We start from the raw sequence: 26,089 nt of genomic DNA on the forward strand, positions 1-26,089 counted from the left end.
CCTATGTCATATATAAAAAAATACTCATCGATTCACTGTTAAATAATTTTACGGAAGGAGACGTTGATTGAAAATTTTATTGCCACTCTAGTTTATACTGTGAGCTTTTCGCAATAATTAATTTTATGGCAACACCGAGGAGAGGAGGTAGGGTCATAGGGAGCTCCGGGTAGGTAGACGCCTGCGATGGTACGTAGATCAATTCACTCCTAGATTAGAGTGTAAATTGAAAATTAGCTGCTTTTTAATTGAGATTCTATACTGACATTATTAGTGTGATTTTAATTATATAATATGTAGAGCAATGTGTATATAGGCCTACGCGAGCACCGAAGTCTCGATTGCAAGCGATTATTTTTATAGCGATTATACCATTCAGCATTACAAGTGTGACACACTTCAATAATATTATGTATGTTTTGTTGTCAAAACAAAACAATGTGACGGAAGCAATCGTCAGCATTTCCTCAATCATAACCTAGATCAGCGGCAACATATGAGCGCCTCGAAAATGGCGATGATTGCGGACACTAATTGTGTCGCTATTTGAGGTGTTTTCGGTACAACGTACTAGCTACTGTGAGCAAACAATCTCAATTATGAAATATATTATAAACCCGTATTGAAATCGTTTAACTAAAGAAAATTCGGAAATGTGCATAAAATTAAAAACTTCAAACTATGAACCAAACATTTAGGTGTTAGCTTCCATAATTGAACATCAATGGAGTCACTAATGTTTAAATATTGTAATTTTTATGATGTTTGATGTCTTACTAGTTTTACTAGTTTTATTTCAGTGGTACGCTGAGTGTACAATACTTTGAATTACCTCTTTTGTGGCATGCCAATGCATTTGGGTTGCCGATCGATGACCTAGATAAATAGTGTTTATTATGATTTTTTAATTGCGACAATGTCTCTTGTAATGTATGTACTTCATTTATGTAAATAGCAATAAACACTCGTCTCGAGTCCATCACTCGGCGTACTACTCATCTCGAGTCCCTCACTTGACTCACTACCTATGAAGAGTCCGGTCACTCGACACTGTCAACCACTCGAGATCAGTCTCGCGGTCCGATTAATCTCTCAACAACATCATTAGTACATGCGTACCCGCGATTATAACATTACTCTGTTATCTTTGTTATTGTAATTATTTATTTTTGTATCGATAAAAATAAACTCTCTCCTCAAAACTTCCAAGTCACTATGACTTTTATATCCACACACCTAATCATTCTCCTTATTTATAATGATTATGACCAACACAAATTTTGTCATTAACAGCGAACCAATCGAACGTGTGACCCATTATAAATATTTAGGTATATGGGTCAATGAGAAATGGGACCAGTCTCAGGAAATAAAAACTAGAATTGAGATCGCAAGGAGGGCCTTTCTCAAAATGAGACGCCTCCTTAGCAATCGAGATGTTAACGTTGTTATGTTCTCTCAATTCTTTTCTATGGTATGGAAGTATGGACGCTAAACCAAGAGATGTCACGGAGACTTGAAGCTTTCAAGATGTGGCTGTATAGACGCATCCTCAAAATTCCTTGGACTGACCAGGTGACAAATGTTGAAGTTCTCAATCGAATGGGGAAGGACCGAGAAGTTCTACGTAGTATCAAAAACATGAAGCTACAGTATCTCGGCCACATTATGAGAGGACAAAAATACAGCATTCCCCAACTTTTCATTTAAGGAAAGATGAATGGGAGGACGGCGCCGCATTTCGTGGCTTAAGAACTTCCTTGATTGGTACGAGTGCAGCTCCACTGAACTGTTCCGGGTAGCAGACGACAAAGATAAGATCGCCTTGATGGTGGCCGACCTCCCCTAGGGGATGGCACAATAAGAAGAATGGTTTGAAAAAATAATGTAAATACGAAACAATCTACAAGTCTCATTACCTGTACGTATCAATTGACACAAATATTGCAAAGCTAGTTTTTCTTCTATCGCCTAATAATTTTTTTTAATAAATAATACAAACAGAAATGTAAAAAATATTTTTTATTTTAATTATATAATCTTATTATAAAAATAATTACAAGATAAAAAGAACCTTTTTAAATTTTCTGTTGAATTATTATGCTCAATATGCTCAAACTTGTACTTGGTATGAAGTAAATAAAAAAACAAACAAACAAACAAATATAGAATACTGAAATGTCATTTTGATTTCCATAGTAACTCACGTATATATTAATAATTTAGTTGCTAGGACCACCCACTTAGCAACCAATAATAGTGAATTGGATTACGAATTACTTCCGAAATAACTTTCCATACAAAACAGAATTAACTGAAAATTAATTCAATTCTGCTTAAATATGGCTAAAAGTATTAAAAGAATGCATTGGCATCGTGTTCTGATATATTCTAAAAGTTTCAAATGTCTAGCTAGTCGGGAAGTTAGTTAAAAATTGATTGCAAGATTTGTACCGGACAAATAAGAATATGAAGTAATAAAAACGTTGTAACAACGCGAATGAATAAATTAATAAAATCCCGTAAATAATATGTGATTGCAACTTTATATTATCGATTTATGGGAAAATTTCATTTTAACTCTGCCATTATTCGCTAAACTTTGATTTACGCTTTGAATTAATGAATATTCAATCATGGGATTACGTTATAAATATTTTTTTTAATCTCCGGGTGTTATTAGACTCAAACAATTAAAATGTCACCCAAATTTTCATTTAGTGTTAAGTACTGACAGCATAAATGTATGCCGACAACAAAAAAACCTACAATACATTTTACATTTATTAACACTTTTTTGATGGATGATTTCCTAAACACGAAGTTATTAAAATTTTTCATATGTTCCAATTCCGCAATACCTACCGTGGAAGATGAAATTTTAATGTTTTTTATTTACAAATAAACCGCCTTATGTGACAAACTTTTTTTTTATCAAACATAAAATTGAGACTATTTTCGTCAGCAATAAATCGAGTGGGAACATAGTAATATAATGTTAATCAGTATGGTTGGGCCAATTATGGGTCGCATTCGCCCTTTCTTCCCACCAACCTCAAATCCTCAATAATTGTCACAAGACCAGGCAAGTCAGCAGTTACGGGTCACGAGTCGACCGTAATTGCAAGTTAAGTTTAGTGACATCAAGAAAGCGGACGCGTGCAGGCTTGTTATAGCTTTACCGTTGTTTAACGAGTAGTTCGAAGCATACAGACTGATTCAAAAAGTTAAGTGCATTGCGTACCACGAGCGTGTCCAGCGCAATCGTCGTGGAAACCATAACTCTATTCGAGTCTCTATGTAAACTTCATTAAATCAAACCACTCGTGTCCGTGTTACCGGCACAGGTGTCTCCTCAATCATCACCATCAAACGTGTAACGTGCGAGTGCCTACTAGGACGTGAGGGCATGGCTTCAGCCACCGCAGAACATCAAAAAGGTCAGTGTCTTTCATCCTACCTGTAACCCTCCCCCCCCTAGCATCCACATTTACCATCACGATCACTCCACCATCTTCAAATTACAGTCCACTGAAAAAGACCACTTTTAAACATTGTATCATTCTTTCCATTAGCGAAAAAGAAAAATTGTTCGTTGAAAATTGCAGATTGATAGCATCATTGACAACATTTTATTCCAAATATGGTGTATGGTGAACTAACAAGCGGATTGTAAACAATCTACCGAGAAAAGTTGAAAGCCGGTCAACTTTACACGCTACACGCCGGCGTGTGTGCCTACTGCGTCTACGCAGTAGAGCGTAGTAGCGAGCTCCCGATAAAAAAACGAACTATGTTCTGTCAAAATAGTAGCTAGCTTGTTGGCTTCTAAGCGAATGGAAAGTTTTGTGTGTCATCATCATAATCACAGCAGCTGAATCGCCCGCTTTTAAATTCGCCAACAAACAGCTTATAAAGTAGCTCAATGTCATTGATGCATTAGGAAGTATCTTTATTTGTTGGTTCAAAGAGAAGAGCATCTCAAGATAGACAAGTCTGATATTCTATTCGATCGGTCAGCTAGCTTTGCGACTTGACATTTACGAAGGAAACTCTCAGCTGTTGGTATCTTACGACGAGCGAAAATGTTTCTTTTAGTTAAGGCTTGATCATGATAGATAACACCGAGTTTATAATATATTATTTCATATTATAAAGATTGCTTTTGGGACACTCTTAGCGTAAATTTGAAGAGAGATTCTTCATTACGATACTGTACCGCATAATTCCATTTTATAAATAATTATTTCAAAGCTTCCAATTAAAATAATGAAAAAAACTTTATTTTACAAATTATTTCAATATGTTAACATAATCACCTTGTAAAGAAAGATATATTTTAATTGAATGCCTGTTGTATATATTTAATATATTTTCATATAATTAATTAAAACTGAACAAACTTTACTTTTTGATAGACCGGAAAAAAGGTTTCGTGGTGTTGTTTGTTTATCTTGAAATGAGAATCAGTGTTCGGTTGATTCAGTGGGCAAGGTTTTCAATTATTATATTTGTTAAAATATACGTCAACATAACATTACAAAAATAACATTATTACTTTAATAGAATCTCAATGGCATAAAATAAAAATTAATTAAAATTGTGTAAAAGGAATATTTTATATACGGAGGTATATGCAAAATATAATACTCAAATATTATCTTTAAATAAATTTTCCGACCATGTCCGATCCTGATAGGATCATATGGGCCTCCACAGAGTGGAGGTTTGTATTGACAGATTTTGTTTTTTACGAGAAATGGATGTCAGCCACTTGCTCAACCTATTAGGTCCATACCATGACACACACAAATTGAAAAACAATATGTGTACTTGCCAGACCCAGGATTCGAACCTGGGACCCACGGCTTTATAGTCCAACGCTTATACGCTTACGCAAATAAATTAGTATTTTTAATTGCCGACAGGTTACAGATGGAAAGTGTAATTATAGTATTATATTTCATAATTATCTACCCGTTTTAATATTTTTGGATGGTAAATTATATGGTGTTTGTTATATTACAAGTTTATCAAGATGAAAGGCCGGATTTGTTATTTTTTTACACAGTTTGAGGTATGGATAAGAAGTTGTCGAATGTATTAGGCAAACGTTGATGCCATTCGCCATTGTTATTTAGGTAGGTTAATAAATTGTGCCAAATAATAATAATAATATGTTTTATTTGAGGGAGGGGGCAATTGGTACTGCCGTTAGGGATGATATTACGATACTATAATATGGGCCATGCCATACAGGTTGTTGGCATAACCTGGGAAAATGGAAAAAGGAAACGAGCAACACGAATTATTGGAGGAACCATGTTGTGTAAATATGCTTCACTTAAAAGCGGAAATGGATTAAGAATAAGTCATTGTAAAATATGAATAGCATGGCAAATAATGTAACAATAATTATTAAAGATCGATTAAAAACTCCATTAGAACGATTTACGAAACGTATTTAAAGTTGAATAGTTTTTCCTTTAACCGGTTTTACGACTTTAGCGACTTATCTTGCTCTATGAGGCCGTGATCGACAGGCCGCACATAAAACTTTCGCGAGTTATCTTGTCTAAATTTAAATTCAAATTACTAGTCACTGTCGATTGATTTGCATAATCTAAAAAATTAAATATACAGTGACTGACATCTGTCTGAATAATTATGAAATACTAAGCGACAAATTTGCTTTACATTCAACGTGTGTCGTTCAAAATCTATGGCCTGTCAGATACTGCCATAGTAATATGGTGAGTCATAAAAATTTAAAAAGACGTCTTACTTCTGGATCCTTTTTGAGTAGTCTCATGTGGGGAATACTTCTTCTTGTTCTTGCATGAGGAAGGGCTCGGTGCGCGAAATGAAACTCTGAATCGGATCCCAGCAGCTAAGGACAACATAAAACAATGACAATTAAAAACAAATTATTTTAAAATATCGATAATATGATATAGATACCTACTTATAGATATGCGAAAAGTAACCCTCGGTCGATAGTATTAATTTGCACACTAAAATGTTTAACACACATCATTATCTTTAGGGGAATGGCCTCCACAAGGGAGGGGCTGACAGAGCTCTAGCCTAAGGGACCGGGCTCAGGAAGGGCCCGGCGTGACGAGTCGGCCAGATGAGTGAGATAAACACAGACCACATGTTTGCTCAAATAGTGAAAAAAGGTCTATTTTACTTAAGTATTCATTAATAATTGAAATATTTGATTGTACGATGCAATTTTTAACAGTGTGCTGATACTCGACAACCCCATAATTCAAATGGATATAGGTACATATTAAAAGTACAAAAAATCGCTAAAAATTCATCTTAATATAACAGCGTACACCATGGAAAACGCTAATGTAACGCGTCACACTGCCTTTACCCTTGGTGATAGGTAGGGGGCCCGCCAAACATCCTAGCCTGGGGGCCCGCTTCAGAATGTGGGGGCCATGTTTCCGGGTATAGTATTCTCAATCAATTCAACCATTACCGATACAATTGCGAATACTTGTGAATAATTCCAAATAACTATACTATCTGAAATATTAAAAATTTCATTAAAATCTGTCTATCGTATTTTGAAATTTTAATCATGGCACACATTAACATAATTATTGACGTCAGAATTAATCATTTTTTATTTTGATTCCCTTCTAATAACTTTTTAGTAATATTAAAAATTATTGATTGTTAAAATTATTGGAATGAGGCTATAAAGAAAATGGGCCAAAGTATGTGGATAGATTTTCACCATAGGGCATCATTAGAAAAGGGGAAATGGAGTAAGTCTATTCTACCATCACCACGGGAGGTGCCCTGGTTTGTAGAGTCTCCTTTGACGAGGAATGAGCTTAAGTTAATACTGAGGCTAAGAACAGGGCACACAATGGGCAAACGATTTGATGTCCTCATGGGAAGAAGCGAATCGCAACTCTGTGATTACTGTCATGTTTTAGAGGACATTGTACATATAGTATTACAATGCCTTAAATATGAACTTCACAGAGCACAGTTGCGAATTGCGGATATCTATGTCTATCTATTACTTTTTTCAAAAAGATTTTTCTATTGATTTTAATATATTTTCTCAGAAGTATTTTCAAAAATTATGAATGTTTATAAAAATACATTATGATTGAATAGGGGGAAAATTATATTAAATTAAATTTGTGTTCTTTAATGTTAATTATACATAATGAAAAATGCCAAACTGATTACTGTAACAAATGATATTGTAATAAAATGCAAATAAGAACTGCTGACTTTGACAAAGTCCTTCTGTCATTGTTAATCTATCAGTCTGAAAGAAGTAGCGTGTTCTTTGAGACGTCAGTCGTGCCAACCGCTAAAATATAATATAAAGAATCGTTTTGTGAAATTATTATTATTATCATCGCGAAGAAGGTTTTTTTTTAATAAGGAACCTCTTATACCTTGACGTATAAAATATCTGCCTGTCTTGCTAAAAAAGAAGTAGTTATTCGGAAAAAGGCTCCAACCCGTAACCTTTACCTTGGATCAGATATATTGAACGCTTTTTTAAAAAGTCACAAATAATAAAAGTTCTGATTTCATTTCAAATAATAATTGGAACACATTTATTTGTGATGTTTCGAAAGAACATTATCATTTGAAATATATTATCTAATGATTTTCGTTTTTTGCAATAGGTATCTGTTTTGAATTGAATCCCGGATCTTTTCGGATGTTACGGTATTAAAAATTCTCTTCTTAGTTAGAAGTCGGCTTGAGAGTAGGTCGATTGTTTGGGCCCTGCATCACCTTATGGTGGAGCGAGTTCAAAAGAAATTTTTGAGACTCCCTTACTCGTGGTTGTATGGATACTATCCGTGGCTTTATCCAACTGGCTTCCTCTTAGGTATGCTTACATACTGTAGCTTAAGCACTAGACGATATTTATATTTGGCCACGTATTTTTCCCGACTCTTGCTCTCTCTATTCTTGGTAGTATTGATCTGTATACGATCTCCTTAGCAAACTCAGTGTACTTATTTGAACTTCTATAATATTATCTTTGAAAGAAAAATTCTCCGCCGTATATATGGACCGATCGGGGATGGCACCAATTGGAGAAGAAGATATAATGCTGAGCTCTACGGGCTGTACGAAGATTGCAGCGCAGTTCAATCAATTAAGATTGGGAGACTGCGATGGCTAGGTCATGTGCACCGTATGAATGACAATGAACCGGCAAATAGAGTGATGTCCAGCAATCTAATAGGACGTAGAAGAAGAGGGAGGCCAAAGATTCGCTGGTTAGATGGAGCTGCCAGTGACTGCCGTATTCTAGGGGTACCAAATTGGAAAACGGCCATACTGGATAGGGACACGTGGAGGGAGCTGTTGGAGGAGGCCAGGACCCACACCGGGTTGTCGCGCCCCTGATGATGATGATAATATTATGTATAATTGTATTTTCTCTGCTTTTGTATATTTATATTATGTTCTCTTTTTATATTTTCATTTTTATCCCTTTTATTACATTTTTTCTTCTTTATAATAATGTTTCATGTCATGTTGTGAACGTCTTAAACTCATACTTTGTAATGTCCACAATATGTAAAAAAAAATTGAAATATGACAAGAAGTAAAAGACTGAACGAAGAAATTGTTGTTATTAAAAAGATTTTAATTAGTTTCATAATTAAGTAGGTATGATGATATTTTCCGAATTTACTAATACTAATACCACTAATACTTATACTGCTAACATGGTTAATTTCACAAGATTGATGATAAAAAAAAACTCTAAAGCCATACCTCGACCGAAAGTTTTTCTCATCTGTTCCAAGTCAAACGTTCCAATGAGTTGAAAGATGGTAAAAAATATAATCGATGTCTCCATATTATTTTTTAAATAAATTTCAAAGTTCAAAATTTTCACCTCAGTAGAAGTGATTTCGTTTAACAAAAAGGTTTAAGTGCTGGAAAATATGATAATAAAAAAGCAATTTATTCTTGAAAAATTAATCATTTTTATTCTGAATAGATTTTTAAAAGTACTTAAAGACTTTTATTGTGTCAAATTATTATTAGAAAACATTTAAATAAATTGACTTTTGTGGATTAATTCACAATTCTTCTATACGTGAAAGTTTAGTATTCATTTTCACGTTCCCACAAATGTTTAATATTGACATTTCCGGGCTCTGCGGTCTTCATCTAACCTAGCGGTTCTTTAACTGCGTGCCCGCGGGTGCAAGTGCGCCCCCGGTTGAGTTGAGAAAAAGGAAAATTGATCAACTAAAGTCAGGACTATCTACATAGCCAACGTATTTTACTAACCGAGTAAATAAAAATAAAAATGCCACCATTACTTTCCTTAAAATTTCTCATTTGTTAGGGCACCAACAAAGCAAGTAAAGAACCATTTGTAGGCAGCGAATTAATTATGAAAGCATTTCTCACTGGCATTTCAATTATCTTAAAATTGAACGGACTGACAGAAAACATTTGGAATTTAGCTGACCATAAAAAATACCCTCTTTTGAAAAAAGGAGCTTACAAAATTAAATTCTATTTTCCCCACATATTTGTGCAGATCTTTATTTTCCACCATCAACATAATAAAATCAAAAACAAGATTTCGACTCACTAATACCAACCTTGATAATTGTTTACGATTGGGATTATCATCTTAAAATTCTGACATAGTTAAAGTTAGTAAGTGAAATGCAATGTGAAAGATCGCACTAATAGCCTGTTTTATTTTGAATATTTTTTTACTCTTTATTGTATTCCGTCTCTTTTTATTTTTTATATGAAATATATTGTTTCATTATGACTGACTTCATATTAAAACGACTTAAAACTTTATTTAGGTTAAAGATTCTCTCAAACACACCAAGTGCTACGCGGCAGACCACTAGGTTTACGCACCGTAGCACCGTGTCTACCTCACGAGGGTGACCTAATATTTTTTTATATATTAGAAAATTGCAGTATCATAACAGGACGTCACTATGGGACGGTGTTTTTATAGTACTTTACACAACTTTTCCATTAGTCATACTCACTTTTCTCCACATTTCTCCACACACTCATGAAAACCGATAGAGCTATGATTTAAAGTATATAAATAGCCAAGATTATTAAAACAACTAGAAATTTAAATATGTGATTATAAATTCTACATAACTGTTGTCACTATTCTGTATTAAGGTGTGATTTTCAAAAGAATACAGCATGTATATGCTAAAGAAATATTTTATTATTTGATTATCATTTGACAATTGATTGTCGCAAAAATTTTCAAATGCAAACAGATTCACTAGTAGTATTGGGTGGATGCATATGGCAGCAAAGAACTACAGACTGAAAAGAGTTAGAGGAACTAAGAGAGGCTTTCATACAGAATGTAGAACGATATTAAAAGAAAACAAATGAAAAACTGATTTTTAAAAAGGTTCCAAATCGATTTTAAAATTAAAAATACGTTTTTAAATTCTATATAACTATTATTAGCATTCTGTAAATGAAGTCTAATTCTCTGATGATACATAATTTATATGCCAAAAATGTTTATTAATGATTGAACAGGTACAAGTCAGATTAAAACATTCGTATTTAACACTTTGCTATGAAAATTATAACATTTTATTCGCAGAGATCACGTTATTAGACATAAAATGCTTGTAACTATATTCATAGAAAGCATTAGTGTCTCAGATCTTAAAAAAACTCTTTCAGAAATGGAATTATATAATATATTGAATTGATCATTGGCATTTGTAATTTTCTCTCTTTCCGACTTCGTATTTCTACCCCTTAAATAGGGGTTCATTACATATAATGCTTTATAATATATAGACCACTATCTAAATGAGTTTATTGAAAAGGTTTTTATTGATCCAGCGTTGGTTAATCAGTAGAGACGATCGAAGCGATTTAGGGTGCGAAATACTCGCTTAGTACGAAAAGCAATAGTCCGGAAAAAAAGATTTTCGTCAAAAAATATATGTTATTCAATAAACTGAATATCATGATAAAATATATTTAGTATCCACTCACTTATTTACTATCACTTACCACAGAGTGGAAAATAAAAGAGTCAGAGCTAAGTATATAAATATTACTTAATAAATATTATATAATTATACTTATAGGATTTTATCTCTGATCTATAATAAATACATCACAGTTGTATAAAAAAATACAGAAAAGCATTCTTTCAAAGTCTCAGTAGGATGGATCAGTATCCTCATAACTTGCATTATCTTTTATTTTCTTCTATATGCAATCCTTGTCCACCTGAAGAGTAATTGCTCTTTTAACACAATCATCGCTGACCTTTTAATTAATACTTAAGACGCGGAAGACGCACACGGCGCGTACTGACCAGGCGGCCGATCGATGTAATTAACGTGCATTTTAAAGGGGGCAATTAAAATCTCATTATCTATTCAGCAGCGAATGCGTTAATTACTTTTTAATTACCACATTTAAATAACACGTTAATTATATCTAATGGCCAACTACTCCAAACGCGCCAGTCGCGGTTTTAGCATTTCTTTTTATTCGTTTATAATCCGTCAATCTATACTGACAAATATTACTTGTGTATTAATGTTTCCACCAATATCACTAGTAACTCTGCAATCTTCACGATACCCGACGGATGTGATTTTTCATGATGCTGTGTATCGTGCGATTAAACTAGTTGATAGCACCTTCTTCTTATTGTGCCATCCCCTAGCGGAGGTCGGCCACCATCAAGGCGATCTTATCTTTGTCGTCTGCTACCCGGAACAGTTCGGTGGAGCTGCACTCGTACCAATCACGGAGGTTCTTAAGCCACGAAATGTGGCGCCGTCCTCTGCTACGCTTACCGTTGATTTTTTCTTGAATTACAAGTTGAGGAATACTGTACTTTTGTCCTCTCATAATGTGGCCGAGGTGCAGTAGTTTCCTGGTTTTGATACTACGTAGAACTTCTCGGTCCTTCCCCATTCGATTGAGAACTTCAACATTTATAGCGCCATAAAGGTTAATTTATTTTTAGATTAACTATATCATGTTTGTGGACGTGTTAAATAGTTTAAATTTATAATTACACTAATCATTTTACTTTACTCTATATCTGCATATATTTTCTCTTTTACTTTCTTGTTATATTGGTTGTTATCTGTAATTAAGTCACTTTTATGTATGTATTATGGCGCATTGCCCAATCGCTGTAATACAATAATGTTTTTTTTTTAATTATTTTATTTATTTCTAAATAAATAAATAAGTATATAACATATAATTAAATTAATATTCATTTTATACACTTGACGTCTCTAAATACGATTAAACAAATGTTTTATGTAAATCTAAGAGAATTCAACATACATAATTTTGAAAGCACTTATGAGAAAATATATAACTAATAGAAAAAAATCTTTTTTGAAAATAATAAGACACTCAGCAGAAATCGAGCCTCCGTCTCTCGGGATTCGCGTCCACGCACATCGACCACAATGCCATAGGAATCCAATATATTTGCGACAAATTTTAACTAATGGCACTTACAATAATCTCTGAAGCACTTTCTAGATTGAGTTACTATTGGCAATAGGCTTTTGTATTTTTTTAAATCAAAGTATGTATTAATTACCTTCAACGGACGTCACGGATCACTCCAAGATTTTTTGTTGTAACTTACTTGAACTTGCTAATAATTTAATTAACTATTTTTTTATTATGATAAAATTGTCTTCAATAAAAAGAATGTTACATTCTTAAATCTTGTATATAATTTGTAGAATAAAAAAATAGTTAATCAAGTAACTTTAGTTTATTTATTTAGAAATTCATATTGCGTATTTTGTATCAGTTGACAATGTCATACTGAAGTGGACAAAGCCGGTCCTGATTATTATTTAACTATGTGAGATAAGTATTTTGTGCTTTATTTTAATTAATATATTTAATACGATCAAAATTAGAAACATTAAAAACTATATTATTACCAATTTTCGTAGGTACCTACTTATTTCTGTAGAAATAATAAATGGCTACATCGCTATGAGCCTGACTGTAGGTAAACGATGAAGAAGAAAATGGTAAAAAATATATTTTCAAAAGTCCCTTTGAAAGATATTTTTGTTTGAAAAGAAAGTCTCTGGAGCTTTTACTATATTACTACATAAATGTTTGTTTCGGTCAAACTAAGTTAATTAAAAAAGCTAAAATCCAAAGGACTAAGAATAACTAACTGTAAGTTATTTGGTTCCAACAAAAATATTACTTTTTCGGGAAACATTCTTCTTTCAATACACAGGACGAGGAAAATTCTCAGCGTAGTAAAGAGAATCATAAATACATGTTTATTTATGTTATATTGTCTCCCCCCCCCATAGATAACGGTAATACCCCTATCCGCAAGATGCTCAATAGATAATATACAATAAATTGGATACTTACTTTGAAAGTTCACTTATATAATTCAATTTATGTTTGTAATTTATGGGGTCATCAGAAGTCATGCGACGTTGGTGATTATATGAGTATTATGGCATCTACAAGGGGTGGGCTGACAGGGCTCTAGCCTGGGAGCCCGGCGTGGAGGATCGATCAGCCAAGTGAGATAAACACACATCACAAAACTGCATTAATATTATTTCACTTCAGCATACTAACATTTAAAAATATGTGGTTATGCGACACAATTTTTGATTATTGTTTGTCGATAGTCGACAACTCCAAAATTCAAGTGGGTGTATTAAAAAATACAAAAGATCGCTAAAATACCCTAAATTTTACCTCGAACACTATTTGGAATACATAACTATAGATCGTCACACTGTCTTGAACCTTAGCGATAGGTAGGGGGGCCGCCGAAGATTATAGCCTGGGGGCCCGCTTCAAGATATGGGGGCCATGATGAGTGTACAATGTACATAGTATTTTATGTTTTTTTCATTATTTATCATTTTATGTGTTTAAAGTAGTTTGTGGGTATATGAAAAAAACATCCTATTTAAAAGGTTTATCATTGATACGTGTTATATTATATGTTTTGATAACGAAATATTCTGCTTGTATAAAAATATAAATGTTTATTTCTTTGAACAGACATAAATAAATATAATATAATAAAATAAAAAAAAATACATTTGAAAAAATTACGACGCCCGACGGGATTTGAACTAGTATATCTACTGGTGTTACGTCAACATGCTTTTTTCAATTAAGCTACCGGCCTACTACTTAATTACGATAATTTTAACTAGTAGGTCCTACACGAAATGCTTATCAAATTGCGTTATTTTTGACTATCGATTATGTGTTTTTAAATTAAGAAATCATTAATAATTGCCCTGATTACTAACCGACGGCCGGGTCTCACCAAATATTTAGTTATAACCACAGAACAGAATAGAATTATTTCTGAGTTCCCTGGTTATAACGTCTACTTGAACTTGCTAATTATTTTTATCAGACCAGTTCTTTTATTCAACAAATAATTCACAAGATATAGATGGTCTAGGACGATTTGGCGCCGGAACAACTGGACGCTACGCAATTCGAAATTAAATAGACGTTAGGTACTTATAGGTACTTAAAAAAATATTGAATATTATTATTTATTTTTAAATTATTATATTATGATTTAATAGTTGGTGAGAATTTAAATATGCACACGTAAAAAATGATTGAATCGTGCATATGTTTAAGTTCCAACGAAAAAAGAGTTTTTTATGTTATATAAGGCCTTAGGCATGGTTATTCTCAATCAATAAAAAAAACATTATGTTTAGAGTAAAATGAATTAAAGCAACTAAGTAGTAGATAGAAACTAATTAAAATTCCTCGTCTACGTTGTGTATCTACGACAGTGCGGTGTCCAATCGTCCTGGCGTCCAGTTGTCCCATTCCCGATATAGAATATTACATTCTCAAATTTCGTGAAATATTATCGTTTAATAAAAGAAATGGTTTATTAAAAGTTTATTTCTTTGTTTGAAATACTTGAGATAGTGTAGTTATTAGAATGTAATAGCAAGTGTTATAGATTGATTGATAGTTAAAATTACAAAAAAAACTGTCGTTTTTAACTACCTACATTAAACATTTTCAATGAATAAATACGTAACATCTAATAAGTACAAATAATTGCAATTAATTTTGATAACATGGAGTAGGTATAAACTTTGAAAGCTAGTTTCGTGAAAATAATATTATCTCAAAAAAAGATATACCATTCTTCTTATTAGTAGAGTTGTATTTCAAAAAAATTTTTGTCTACCAACGAAAACTTGTTTTTTTTTCATTTCAAAGATGTGAGTGGACCCCACTTGATCCAAAAATTTTCTAGAACTCCTTAAATTATGTATATTACTGAGGTTATTTAAAAAATATGTTTTTTTATTAATAAAAATCTAACATTCTTAAATCTTCTGCGTATTCAGTATTAATTGAGTAATAAAATAGTTTATTTTTTATTGAAGTTATACTTCTTTAGGCGCGTTTAGAAAATCTGGTCAGAGTGTATTTTTGGCGTGTGACATGTAACGCATATTTTGTTTTTTCACACAAAAAAAATCGCACTTGATTGGATTCGAACCACGATTGTTCTATTATCAGCCGAACGCACTACCTTTACGCCACAGTATGATAATGCAATCGTGACGATTATACAGTATATTATAGTTTAGAATTGTTCCGTTGCCTAGGCAGCGAATTTATTATTGTCGGCCATTTGCAATTCCTTTCGTAAACAAACTATTAAACGTCATAGTGGCAGTTGTTACTTTAAAAATAAAAACAACGATAAATAATTATATAATTTAGTAATATAAGTTAAAGTGTATAGAAGTAAACCAACGGCGTTCCAATACGTGGTCCTTTTTTATGAGTGTGTAATTTAACAAGATAATTAAGAGCTAGTCGAAGAATCTAGGTTATCATAAGTTTTGTTTTTGTTTTATTACGCCAAAGTATAACTTCTAACGCGCGTACGTACACACACCAATTTTTTAGGCTTTATTTATTTGATTGTATACAAAATGACGTACCAAAGCCCAAATATGTCAAATTTGACGTATTAGGGTCTCTGAGAAGAGAGCAAAAATCAAACGTCAAAGCCATTTTGATTTGTTCAGTTTTATGAAAATACTACGTGATTTTGCCTTGAAATCTTACAGTACACAGAATATCAATTTATTTTCGAGCTGGTCTTTATTTAAGCCAATGTTTAGAAATGATGTACCTATACTTATTGAGAAATAAAGACATTTGGGAGACACACAAGTAAAACATGAAAAAACGCAAGGTTTCAAGAAACCTACTTGTTTTAATTTTTCTTGAAAAGAATTCTTACAAATAAAACAAAATATGATTCTTTCGTAAGATATATAATATGAATACTATCGACCGAAGTTACTTGATGGAATTTGAATTTAAATTATAATAGATTTTAAGTTTTGTACTACCAATTTCATTTGAGTCGTTTTTTGCGACCCGGGTTTCGCCTTTTGGCATCTTCAGACACTATGTGCACTCACCAACAGGTAAATACAATATAACTTCTTAAAGACTGATATAATATACTTTTATTGATATATCTCATTAGTTAACTTCATTTAATTCCCAATACATAGCCATTGTTTTCCTGTATTGACGATTTTACACCTCTTGAATGTAGTATATTTGTTGATTATTATTTTAATGATCTATTATTAAGGTTTGACGATATTGGTAGGTATACGCCTATTGATTGTGTTATTAGTGATAGGGCCTTTTTACAAACAGTTCAACCATTCATAATTTGTTTGTTATATTTTTATTGTGATCCTTGACTTAATAGGTAGGTGATAAAGTTTTTACCTTCTTTATTGTATTAATTTATTTTATAGGTTTGAGTTAAAATTGTTGTCATTGTGTATTTACCTGTTGGTGAGTGCACATAGTGCCTGACGATGCCAAAAGGCGAAACTAGGGTCGCAAAAAACGATTCAAATCGAATAGTACAAAACTTAAATCCATTAGAATATAATATATAATATCAGAGCTTCCTCCAAATGTCCTGACCAAATCAAGAATGCCACAGGTTATACATTGGCGAAAGCTCTGCGTGCTACTGAATACCGAGAAGGTGCAGATGCCTAAATAATCTAGGTCTCTTTCATCAGTCATGAACCTCGGATGAAGAAGATATAATGTTTATGTGACAGAGAGGTGTGTTTGTGTCTGTGTCATCAGAGGTTATTTAATAACAATATAATGTATCGCAAACACAATACAAAAAAATTGCGTAGAAATATCAAAGAAATAAAAACAATAATCGTCTGTTTTTATATTCACTAAGTTGTATTAATATTAAACTTGTTGGATACGACGAGATACTGTAGTAGTTGTTCGTGATGATGGAGGAGGCGAGATTTTATTTACTGTTTCAAATAAGAACACAATCGATGCAATATAATAAATATATTGTTAGTTCGGTGCGATGTGTCTTTGACCGAAACTTGTAATCGAATGAGATGTCCAATTGATTCTTACCCGCTATTTATACATATTTACACTGTGAAATAATATTTTGAAATTATGATGAAATCATATTAATTCGTAATGTTATGCAAATGCAGAACCGCTATCTCACAACATTACCAAATCGTTTTATACATCGTAGTAGGTACTGACCAGTGGCGAAGGGTGGAGGTAGGCTGTTAAAATTCGCCATAAATAGTGCACACACTGCACACTAAACTTTGTCAGTCATACGTATTTGTTTTCATTGAAATAAGACTACAATTTACAGATGTTGTTAGTTTTTAAAAATCTTTTGAACGTTGCGAAAACCAAGGCATAATAAATAGATAATAGTCAAAAATACTCGTTTATCTATAAAATTATGCAATTAAATCATACATCAATTTGAATATTTTATCGATATAATAATATTGTTTATCTATTATAGTTAGGTTTAGGCGGGGTTTAATGAATTTAAATGATCCAAATGTGTGTAATAATAATGTATTCTTAATACAACGAAAACAAATAAATATGAATGAAAAGGTGTGCACAATTTTTTCCTATCGCCCATAATATACCAAAACCATTATGGTTTGGTTTAGGCAGGGTATAATTGATTTTTAAAAACAAACCAGTACCATCGGTAAATTGTAGTATTGGTTCAATAAAAACAAATACGTATGTCTAAACAAGTTTAATTTGCACTGTTTATGTCGGATATTAATAGCCTACGTCCACCCTTCGCTACTAGTGCTGACTGATTGTATGTGAAAAAATGAATATTTAATAAATAATATTATAATTGAGATCTGGGAATCCGATGACAGTCACAAACTATAGGTAATTGGTACGCTTAATGATTTTTTCACATCAAAATTATATCGATAATACGTCATTATTGAAGATGAAAAGTTTTTCGATTCTAAATACTTAATTATACACGAGATACCTAATATTATTCATCCCCGTGTGGGTCTTGGCCTCCTCCAACAGCTCCCTCCACCTATCCCTATCCAGTGTGTCCGCTTTCCAATTCGGTACCTACTGCCTCTTCTTCTACGCCCTATTGGATTGCTGGACATCACTCTCTTTACCAGTTCATTATCATTCATACGGTGCACATGCCCTAGCCATCGCAGTCTCCCAATCTTAATTGATTGAACTGCGCTGCAATCTTCGTATAGCCCGTAGAGCTAAGCATTATATCTTCTTCTCCAATTGGTGCCGTCCCTGATCGGTCCATATATACGGCGGAGAATTTTTCTTTCAAAAATGTTCAGGGCTCGTTTATTTCGCAGAGTTAATGTCCAAGTTTCCGATGCGTAGGTGAGCACTGGCTTTAAAAGTGTCTTATCTACATACCATACCTAACACAGTAATACAACGCTGAGTAAGTTAAAACTCTTATAAATGATGAAATTTATATTTATTTTATTATTTTCATAAGCTAAATAAATATGTAAAGTAAATATTTTGAATGCCTCACACAAAATAAAATTCATACTAAAGGATTCGAAATAGGTTCACCACCGAAGGTATAAAAAAACATGAAATATTTTCATAAAAATATTTGACATCAAAGTGACAGCAATTCTTTTTCAGCAATTTCTTTGCTGATTATATTGCGCGAATAAAAAAGACCGTTTCAAGGATACCAAGGGATAAGTTGGAACACTTCAAAGGATTTCTTGTTTATATTATTTTCTATCCATACATCTTGTGGAATACATTTATTAACATTACATAAATAACATTCGCAAGTTTTTATATGTAAAATTATCGTGGAGAAAATTTGTTGAAATATTATTTTCGAGAGAAAATATTTAACATTAAATAATAATTTCTCTCGAATTTACAATTTTATTAAAATGTTTATCTCTGTGTTTTATATTAGTTGTTTTGTAAAAAAAAAATGAATAAAGTCATCGCAGTTTTCATTTTCACGGAAAAATATGAGCTCATTTTTATGATGAAAGTGTAATCTGTTGGTTGAATTTATAATCACTCGGATAAACATTATCATCATCATCATCAGCCGGGGTCAATCCACTGCTGGGTCATTCGCTGCCACGTATTTCCGCCGAACTTTACCAGTTCGTCAATCCAGCGGCATTTAAGGCGACCCTGTGGCCGTTTCGTGCCCGTTGGGTACCACTGGATGACGAAATTTGTCCTTTCGGCGAGCAACGTGCCCCGCCCACCTCCATTTTAGCTGTTTGGCAACGTCTTTTAGATCGCGTACTCCTGTCTCCTTCCTAACCCATTCGTTTCTCTTACGGTCCTTTCGCGTGATGCCCAACATACACCTCCTCATGCCTCACTGTGCGACTCTTGGACTTTCGATATCTCTCGTGTTGACGGTCCACGTCTCGCAGCCATACGTGAGCACGGGTAGCACACATTGGTTGAACACCCTACGCTTAAGACATAATGGTAGGTCACTCTTGAAGATACTATTCAGACGTCCGAAAGCACTCCATCCCAGCTTTGTTCTTCGAGCAATTTCATCGTGCATGCTTCCGTCTATAGGCACCTGCTGTCCGAGATAGACGCAGCTGCTGACTTGCTCGAGTTGGGTGTCATTAATACAAATAATTGCAGGGTCCGAAAAACAGTTCCTTATCACTTTTGTCTTTGAGACATTTATCTTTAGGCCGACCGTTTGACTGACATCTGCGAGTTCTTTCATTCTACCTTGGAGGTCTTTCGGGTCTTGTGAGAGTATAACAATATCATCTGCAAAGCGCAGGTGACTAAGGTGCTCCCCATTAATTGGAACACCTTTTTCCTCCCAATCAAGTTTCCTAAATAAGTCCTCAAGAGTAGCGGTGAATAGTTTAGATGAAATGGTGTCACCTTGCCGGACACCTTTGTTAATGGGGAATTCGAGTGCTTAAAGTCAGACAACGTTATCTACAAAAAAGTGTTTTTTTTTATTTTTAGATAACGTTATTTTACATTTACGGCTACATGATAGTCAAACAACGTTATGTCAATCTTTTCTAATTTCTTATTAAATCGTCAGTAAAGTTTAACGCTAACTACATAAGTTACCCTTGTTTTCATATTTTTTTAAAACTATTCCTATAAATTTTAACATCATCATAAGCAAGATAAATGTACAATACACAATAAATTATAAAATATTAACATTAGGTTTTAAATAAACATTTCCCTTGTTGAGTTACAAGAATCTAAAATAACGATTTTTGGCTCTCCTGTAAAGTTGCATTTTTGTAGATAGTGTTGTTTGACACTAAGCCCTCGAATTTACATGACCGTTTGTGGAGTTTCACGCATATATACTGTTCAATATGTTTATGTAGCGTTTGGAAATTCCTTGGTTGCTAAGGGCGTCTATAATTGAGAATGTTTTGATGGAATCAAACGCCTTTTCATAGTCTATAAAACCAAGATATAATGGCAGTTTGTATTCCTGGTAGCGCTCTATGATTTCCCTGACGACCTGTATATGGTCCATAAGTTCCAAAAAAGGAGGAAAACAACTCAAAAATCTATTAACTATATCAACTTAATCTATAAACATTTGTTTACACAAGTGTTAGTGACAAAATAGTAAATAGCATAGTATACGTTTTTTTAAATTTATTTATCATGGTTTTTGTTTTTTGAATATTATAATGTTTATCTATGGATTTTTATAGATGTTTGAGTTGTGTTCCTCCTTCTTTTCTTGACTGTTCAGCCTCGTTTTAGATGAAGAAGAACACGTGATGACAACCCAAAAAACTATTAACCAAGTGACACATTGAAAATCATTTCGATTGGAATATAGTCATAAATCAAAACTGGACGCAATGTTGTGACTTTCTTCCATCGTATTGCCGAGGCCATATTATACAGCGACGGTGAAAAAGCAGAAGATGAAGCAGAGGACGAGCGTCGACGTTTTGGATCGACTAAGCTAAGGAGCTGAATGGGGTAGTCTTCACTCTGCCCTAATAGAACCAGAGGATCAATAGGGGTAAAAAGTCTTGGTCGCTCAAACGATGACAAAATTTCAAGTTGATTATTATCCTCAGCCACGAGGGTACAACGGTATAGCTACAAAGAAAGAAATAGTATCCTCCGACTATGTACGATCCTAATAAGATCATATGGGCCTCCACATAGTAGAGGTTTGTATTAACAAATTTTGTTTTTACGAGAAATGGATGTCAGCCACTTGTTCAACCTATTAGGTCATACTCTGACTCATACACAAATTGAAAAACAATATGTGTACTTGCTAGACTCAAGATTCGAACCTAGGACTCATGACGTTATAGGCCGACGCTTAAGCCGCGCCTAGTAAAAAAATGGATAATTATATAATATGTATTTTTTTCACAGCATCCCTACAATATAAAATCACCGCACGCCTCTGAATTATATAATATGCTTTCAAATGGTCTTATTTTGTTTTATTTATTAGATGTATGCTAGCATAAAATGCCATGGAAGTACTCCGATTTTTCTATTTCAGTACTCGAAATAAATGTCATTTGTTTTCCCGAATACTTGGCATGAGCGACCGGTATTTTGAGCTACACTTTTTTAAATTGCGTATTATTTATTCATTTCATTTTAAAAAAATCTTTATATTTTTGGATGTGTCAAGAAATTCACTACCTTCCTAAAATATTAATAATCCTTTCAAATTTTCGGACGCCGTTCAACCTCCAAATATAATTAAAATCATAAATATTTTTCTGCGAAACTTTTCTCCCACGTCCTTTCTAAAAACTTTTTTCATAAGGATTATTTTATTTTGATTTTTGAAATATCTAAACGGGATTTCATCGTTTTAGATACAAAACCATTCATAAAGAAATTCGCAAAAAAGATAATAAACAACTTTTCAAAAAAATTATTTTATATGGATCTAAAATTTAAATGTTTATATGCAAAGAGATATGTTAGCTCAATGAATCAAAAGATGCAATAATGATCTAATAATGAGGTATATTAAAATAAAGATATTATATTAAATTACATCGTAAATATTATGTCATCGTCATTTGCGTTTTTATTGTTCATTAAATTTGTGTCAACTTGTTTTAATTTAATATCATAAAGTTGTAGTATTTTACAATCAAATATAATATGTCATAATAATCGATCAGTGAAAGTTTCAGATCGGTAGGATCATTAATAAAAAAACAGTGTTTTGGAAGAACTCAGTATGGGAACCTCATATTTGAGATATAGGACCACCACCAAATTTTAATAGAACGTATAGTCATCGCATAAGCAGGGCTGATAAATATTAGATTATATTATAATAGTATAATACACCGATACCCTTAGTTATATAATTATTAACTACATGGTTTGTAAAAATACTCAATATTGATAAGGGACAAAAGTGGTACTTCAAACTAAAAACGGGTAGGACTCGTGGATATTGGGCGGAGGAACTCCCTCCTAATTGTGATTCCACTTGGTGGTCAACCTGAATTTAGGCTAGAGGTCACTTTAAAGGGTACCATGAATGAACAGAATATAAATAAACTTGTTTTGTCACCGTTCTGTTTCTTCATGTTCTGTTTATTCATGTTCTGTTATATCATGTTCTGTTGTACCTGCATCATATTATGTGAAGTGATGAAAATTACTAAAAACTTTGAAAGAGAATTGGGTGGACATGTATCCCGGAGAAGAGAATATCCTGTTGTAACCAAAAGTTAGAAAATACCCAAAAGACCGTTGGCATTGGATTATGATATATTAATATTTTGTAGTTGTGGTCATTGACGTCACAACTACAAAATAAAAGAGAAATTCTCTAGATAGGGATTTAGAATACAGTAAAGTGTAAAGTTAAAGAGAGAGCATGAGACATAAGCAAGGGCCATGGATTACCTGCATCCCTTTTAAGCTGAACAATAATTACTTCCGTAACCTCGCAACTGACAACTGTAAAATTAATTAGAATACAAGAAGGATTTACACGGCTGAAGGCGCGTGCAATATATGGTTAAAGATGTACATAATAAAGTCCTGGACGCCACACAATCGTGAAACCGTGAAAGATTATAATTATTTAGCAGCGTGGAATAAAGTGGGAACAATAAATAAAAGATCAATTTATATACTTGACAGAAACTATATTATCGTCAAAGCAAGAAATTAGAATTACAATAAAAGGTTATTAAGCGGCTCGATATTGAAATTTGGAAATACTAAAAGAAATACGAGCAGCTAAGTTAAAAAAGAAACATTGGAAGAGTAGTGAATCAAATAATAATAGTTTTAAAATACCAAATTGGAACGACAAGAGGCTTCCAGCACTGCGGCTGCAATGGTGCTCCGTTAAGTGACGTCCATTATAAATGTTGGGTAAAACTAAAGCGGAGCACGACTTTACTGGACGACAGTCAGAATCAAAAAGCCCTGTTGCTTGTTTCACACCTCGCGACGTCCGTTGCGGCCGGAAATTCTATCAGCGACATCTCTCCAATCGCGTACGCTCCATTGACGTGACCATAGATATTCGTCGGGGTTGCCAGAGGTATGAATGTTAGTTATGTTCATTTTGAGCATAACAATTAACAAAATAATAAGTCATGTGAAAGTATTTGGACGTGCTGTGTATGCAAATGGCGGCCATCGTAGACATTTATTATGAAGTATAAACTGCAGGCTTCTTACCCGATGACTGGCGGCTCAATTTCCAGTGACGTTGAAATAATCACATTAATACAATCATATAAATTTGATTATTTTAAAACCTGAATGTTTCTATGATTGCTTTATTACGACTACTACAATCAAGGCCTGAACAAAAACGAACCTTAAGTGCGAATGAGTAAGTATTCGGCAGGCTTATAATATATCCGTTCTATGCGTTAGAGTAAAAAACGTCGCCGGAAAAAATTGATTTGGCTGATTACATGCATTTAAAAACGACGAGCACGTGTTGCTGAAATTTATTGTTTTTGTGTTAAATATAAAGTTAGTGGTAATTATTTTTAGTTATTTTAATAGAACATATAATTAACTATGGTGTGTTTAAATTTAGTAGACGTACTGATAAGCAGCACGATGGTATAACGTTTCATAGTTAAGTTGATAATAATAAAATCGTTGTTCTACTGTGCGTTGTACGCTAAAAACACAGCTTCATTTTGACGAAAAATATGCCCTCTCATATCACTACTCTGAGACTACAATACTGACAATGGATCTCACAAGAAAATAAACATGGATAAAAAGAACGCAATAAACGTAGAAAAACTTTCATCCAGCATTAAATAAATTGGGGCTGATGATGATAATAATGGAAATATTATACATTTTTATCGTCATCGAAATATGCAGAGCTTATTATAAAGAGAATTAACTGCCTCCGCAGTTATGTGTCAAATAAGTATCTGTAAGTATATTTAAATAAACCGATAATTTTGTCGATTGGCGGGAACATAATAATTCAAAGGAAAGCTATTTTAATGAAGAGCTTTAAGCTGAGCACAAAAGAGCTTTCCATAACAAAACTCTCGGTGAATATGAAAGGGCTTTAGTAGCGTTAAGTTAATAGAAAACTTTCCAAGAAAGACTTTTATCGTCGGAGGCGGTCTTATATAGGTCAATGCAGAATATACTGCATATTTGTAGGAAATGGCATGTGCAAACGGGGGGCAGTGGGTGCTGATCACTCCCTGGCGTCCCAGGCGGCATTTCTGCTAAACATCTAAATTTAATAATATTATTGAGAATTGCCACTGAAAAAAATTGTCCACAATTCATGTTCTCATGACACATATTCTATCTAACATCCCACTTAACTATATAATTAGAAACAAAATAATATGATCAATCCATAGTAAGACGTCCATCTTGATCTAAATTACCTTATTTATAATTGTCTTAAATTATCTGTAACGCACGAGATAAAACATACGAAAATGTGTAAGAGAGTAAGTGAGATAGGGAGAAGACGTATTAAATATATACGTAAACACGAATTCTAAATTTGAAAAATATGTGAACAAAGGAATCGCTTATTTTAATGGGGTCGTGAAAGAAAAGAAATGATACTCTCATAATAGTTTGACAGAATTCTGATGCTAAGAGTGCGGTAATAGCATATCAAATATATTATAAGTATTGAACGATAGTACAATTAATTTGTGACAGAATTCGACGAAAAGGCATAAAAAGGTGTCGGATAGGAAACACGATTTGGAAAATTATATATCTCTGGAAATGTCAATGTGTAGATAAATCGATATTTTTTTTTTTTTTTTTTTTTTTTTCGACCATGTCCGATCCTGATAGGATCATATGGGCCTCCACAGAGTGGAGGTTTGTATTGACAGATTTTGTTTTTTACGAGAAATTGATGTCAACCACTTGCTCAACCTATTAGGTCCATACCCTGACACACACAAATTGAAAAACAATATGTGTACTTGCCAGACCCAGGATTCGAACCTGGGACCCATGGCTTTATAGTCCAACGCTTATGCCGCGCGGCCACCGTGGGCGTTAAAACCGATATGAGAGTGTTAAAAAATTAACATAGTGGCGTTTATATAAAAGTTAATGTGTTATCCAAGAGATTTAAGGGTAATAATTATAATGAGGATATGGCGAGGAAGAG

The 26,089-nt window shown here is 33.3% G+C and overlaps 1 protein-coding gene across 1 annotated transcript in view; it reads right to left on the bottom strand.

The window, feature by feature from the left end:
- amon (prohormone processing protease amontillado) overlaps positions 1–26,089 on the bottom strand; it is a 286,761-nt gene that overhangs the window by 125,733 nt on the left and 134,939 nt on the right. Inside the window, exon 2 of the mRNA XM_085948103.1 lies at positions 5,786–5,890. Coding sequence (XP_085804229.1) covers positions 5,786–5,890 — 105 coding nt within the window. The remainder of the gene's footprint in view (positions 1–5,785; positions 5,891–26,089) is intronic.

The sequence above is a fragment of the Rhyacophila brunnea genome, unplaced genomic scaffold (assembly GCF_057557595.1).
Source record: "Rhyacophila brunnea isolate RB1 unplaced genomic scaffold, BYU_Rbru_1.0 scaffold_20, whole genome shotgun sequence".
Lineage (NCBI taxonomy): Eukaryota > Metazoa > Arthropoda > Insecta > Trichoptera > Rhyacophilidae > Rhyacophila > Rhyacophila brunnea.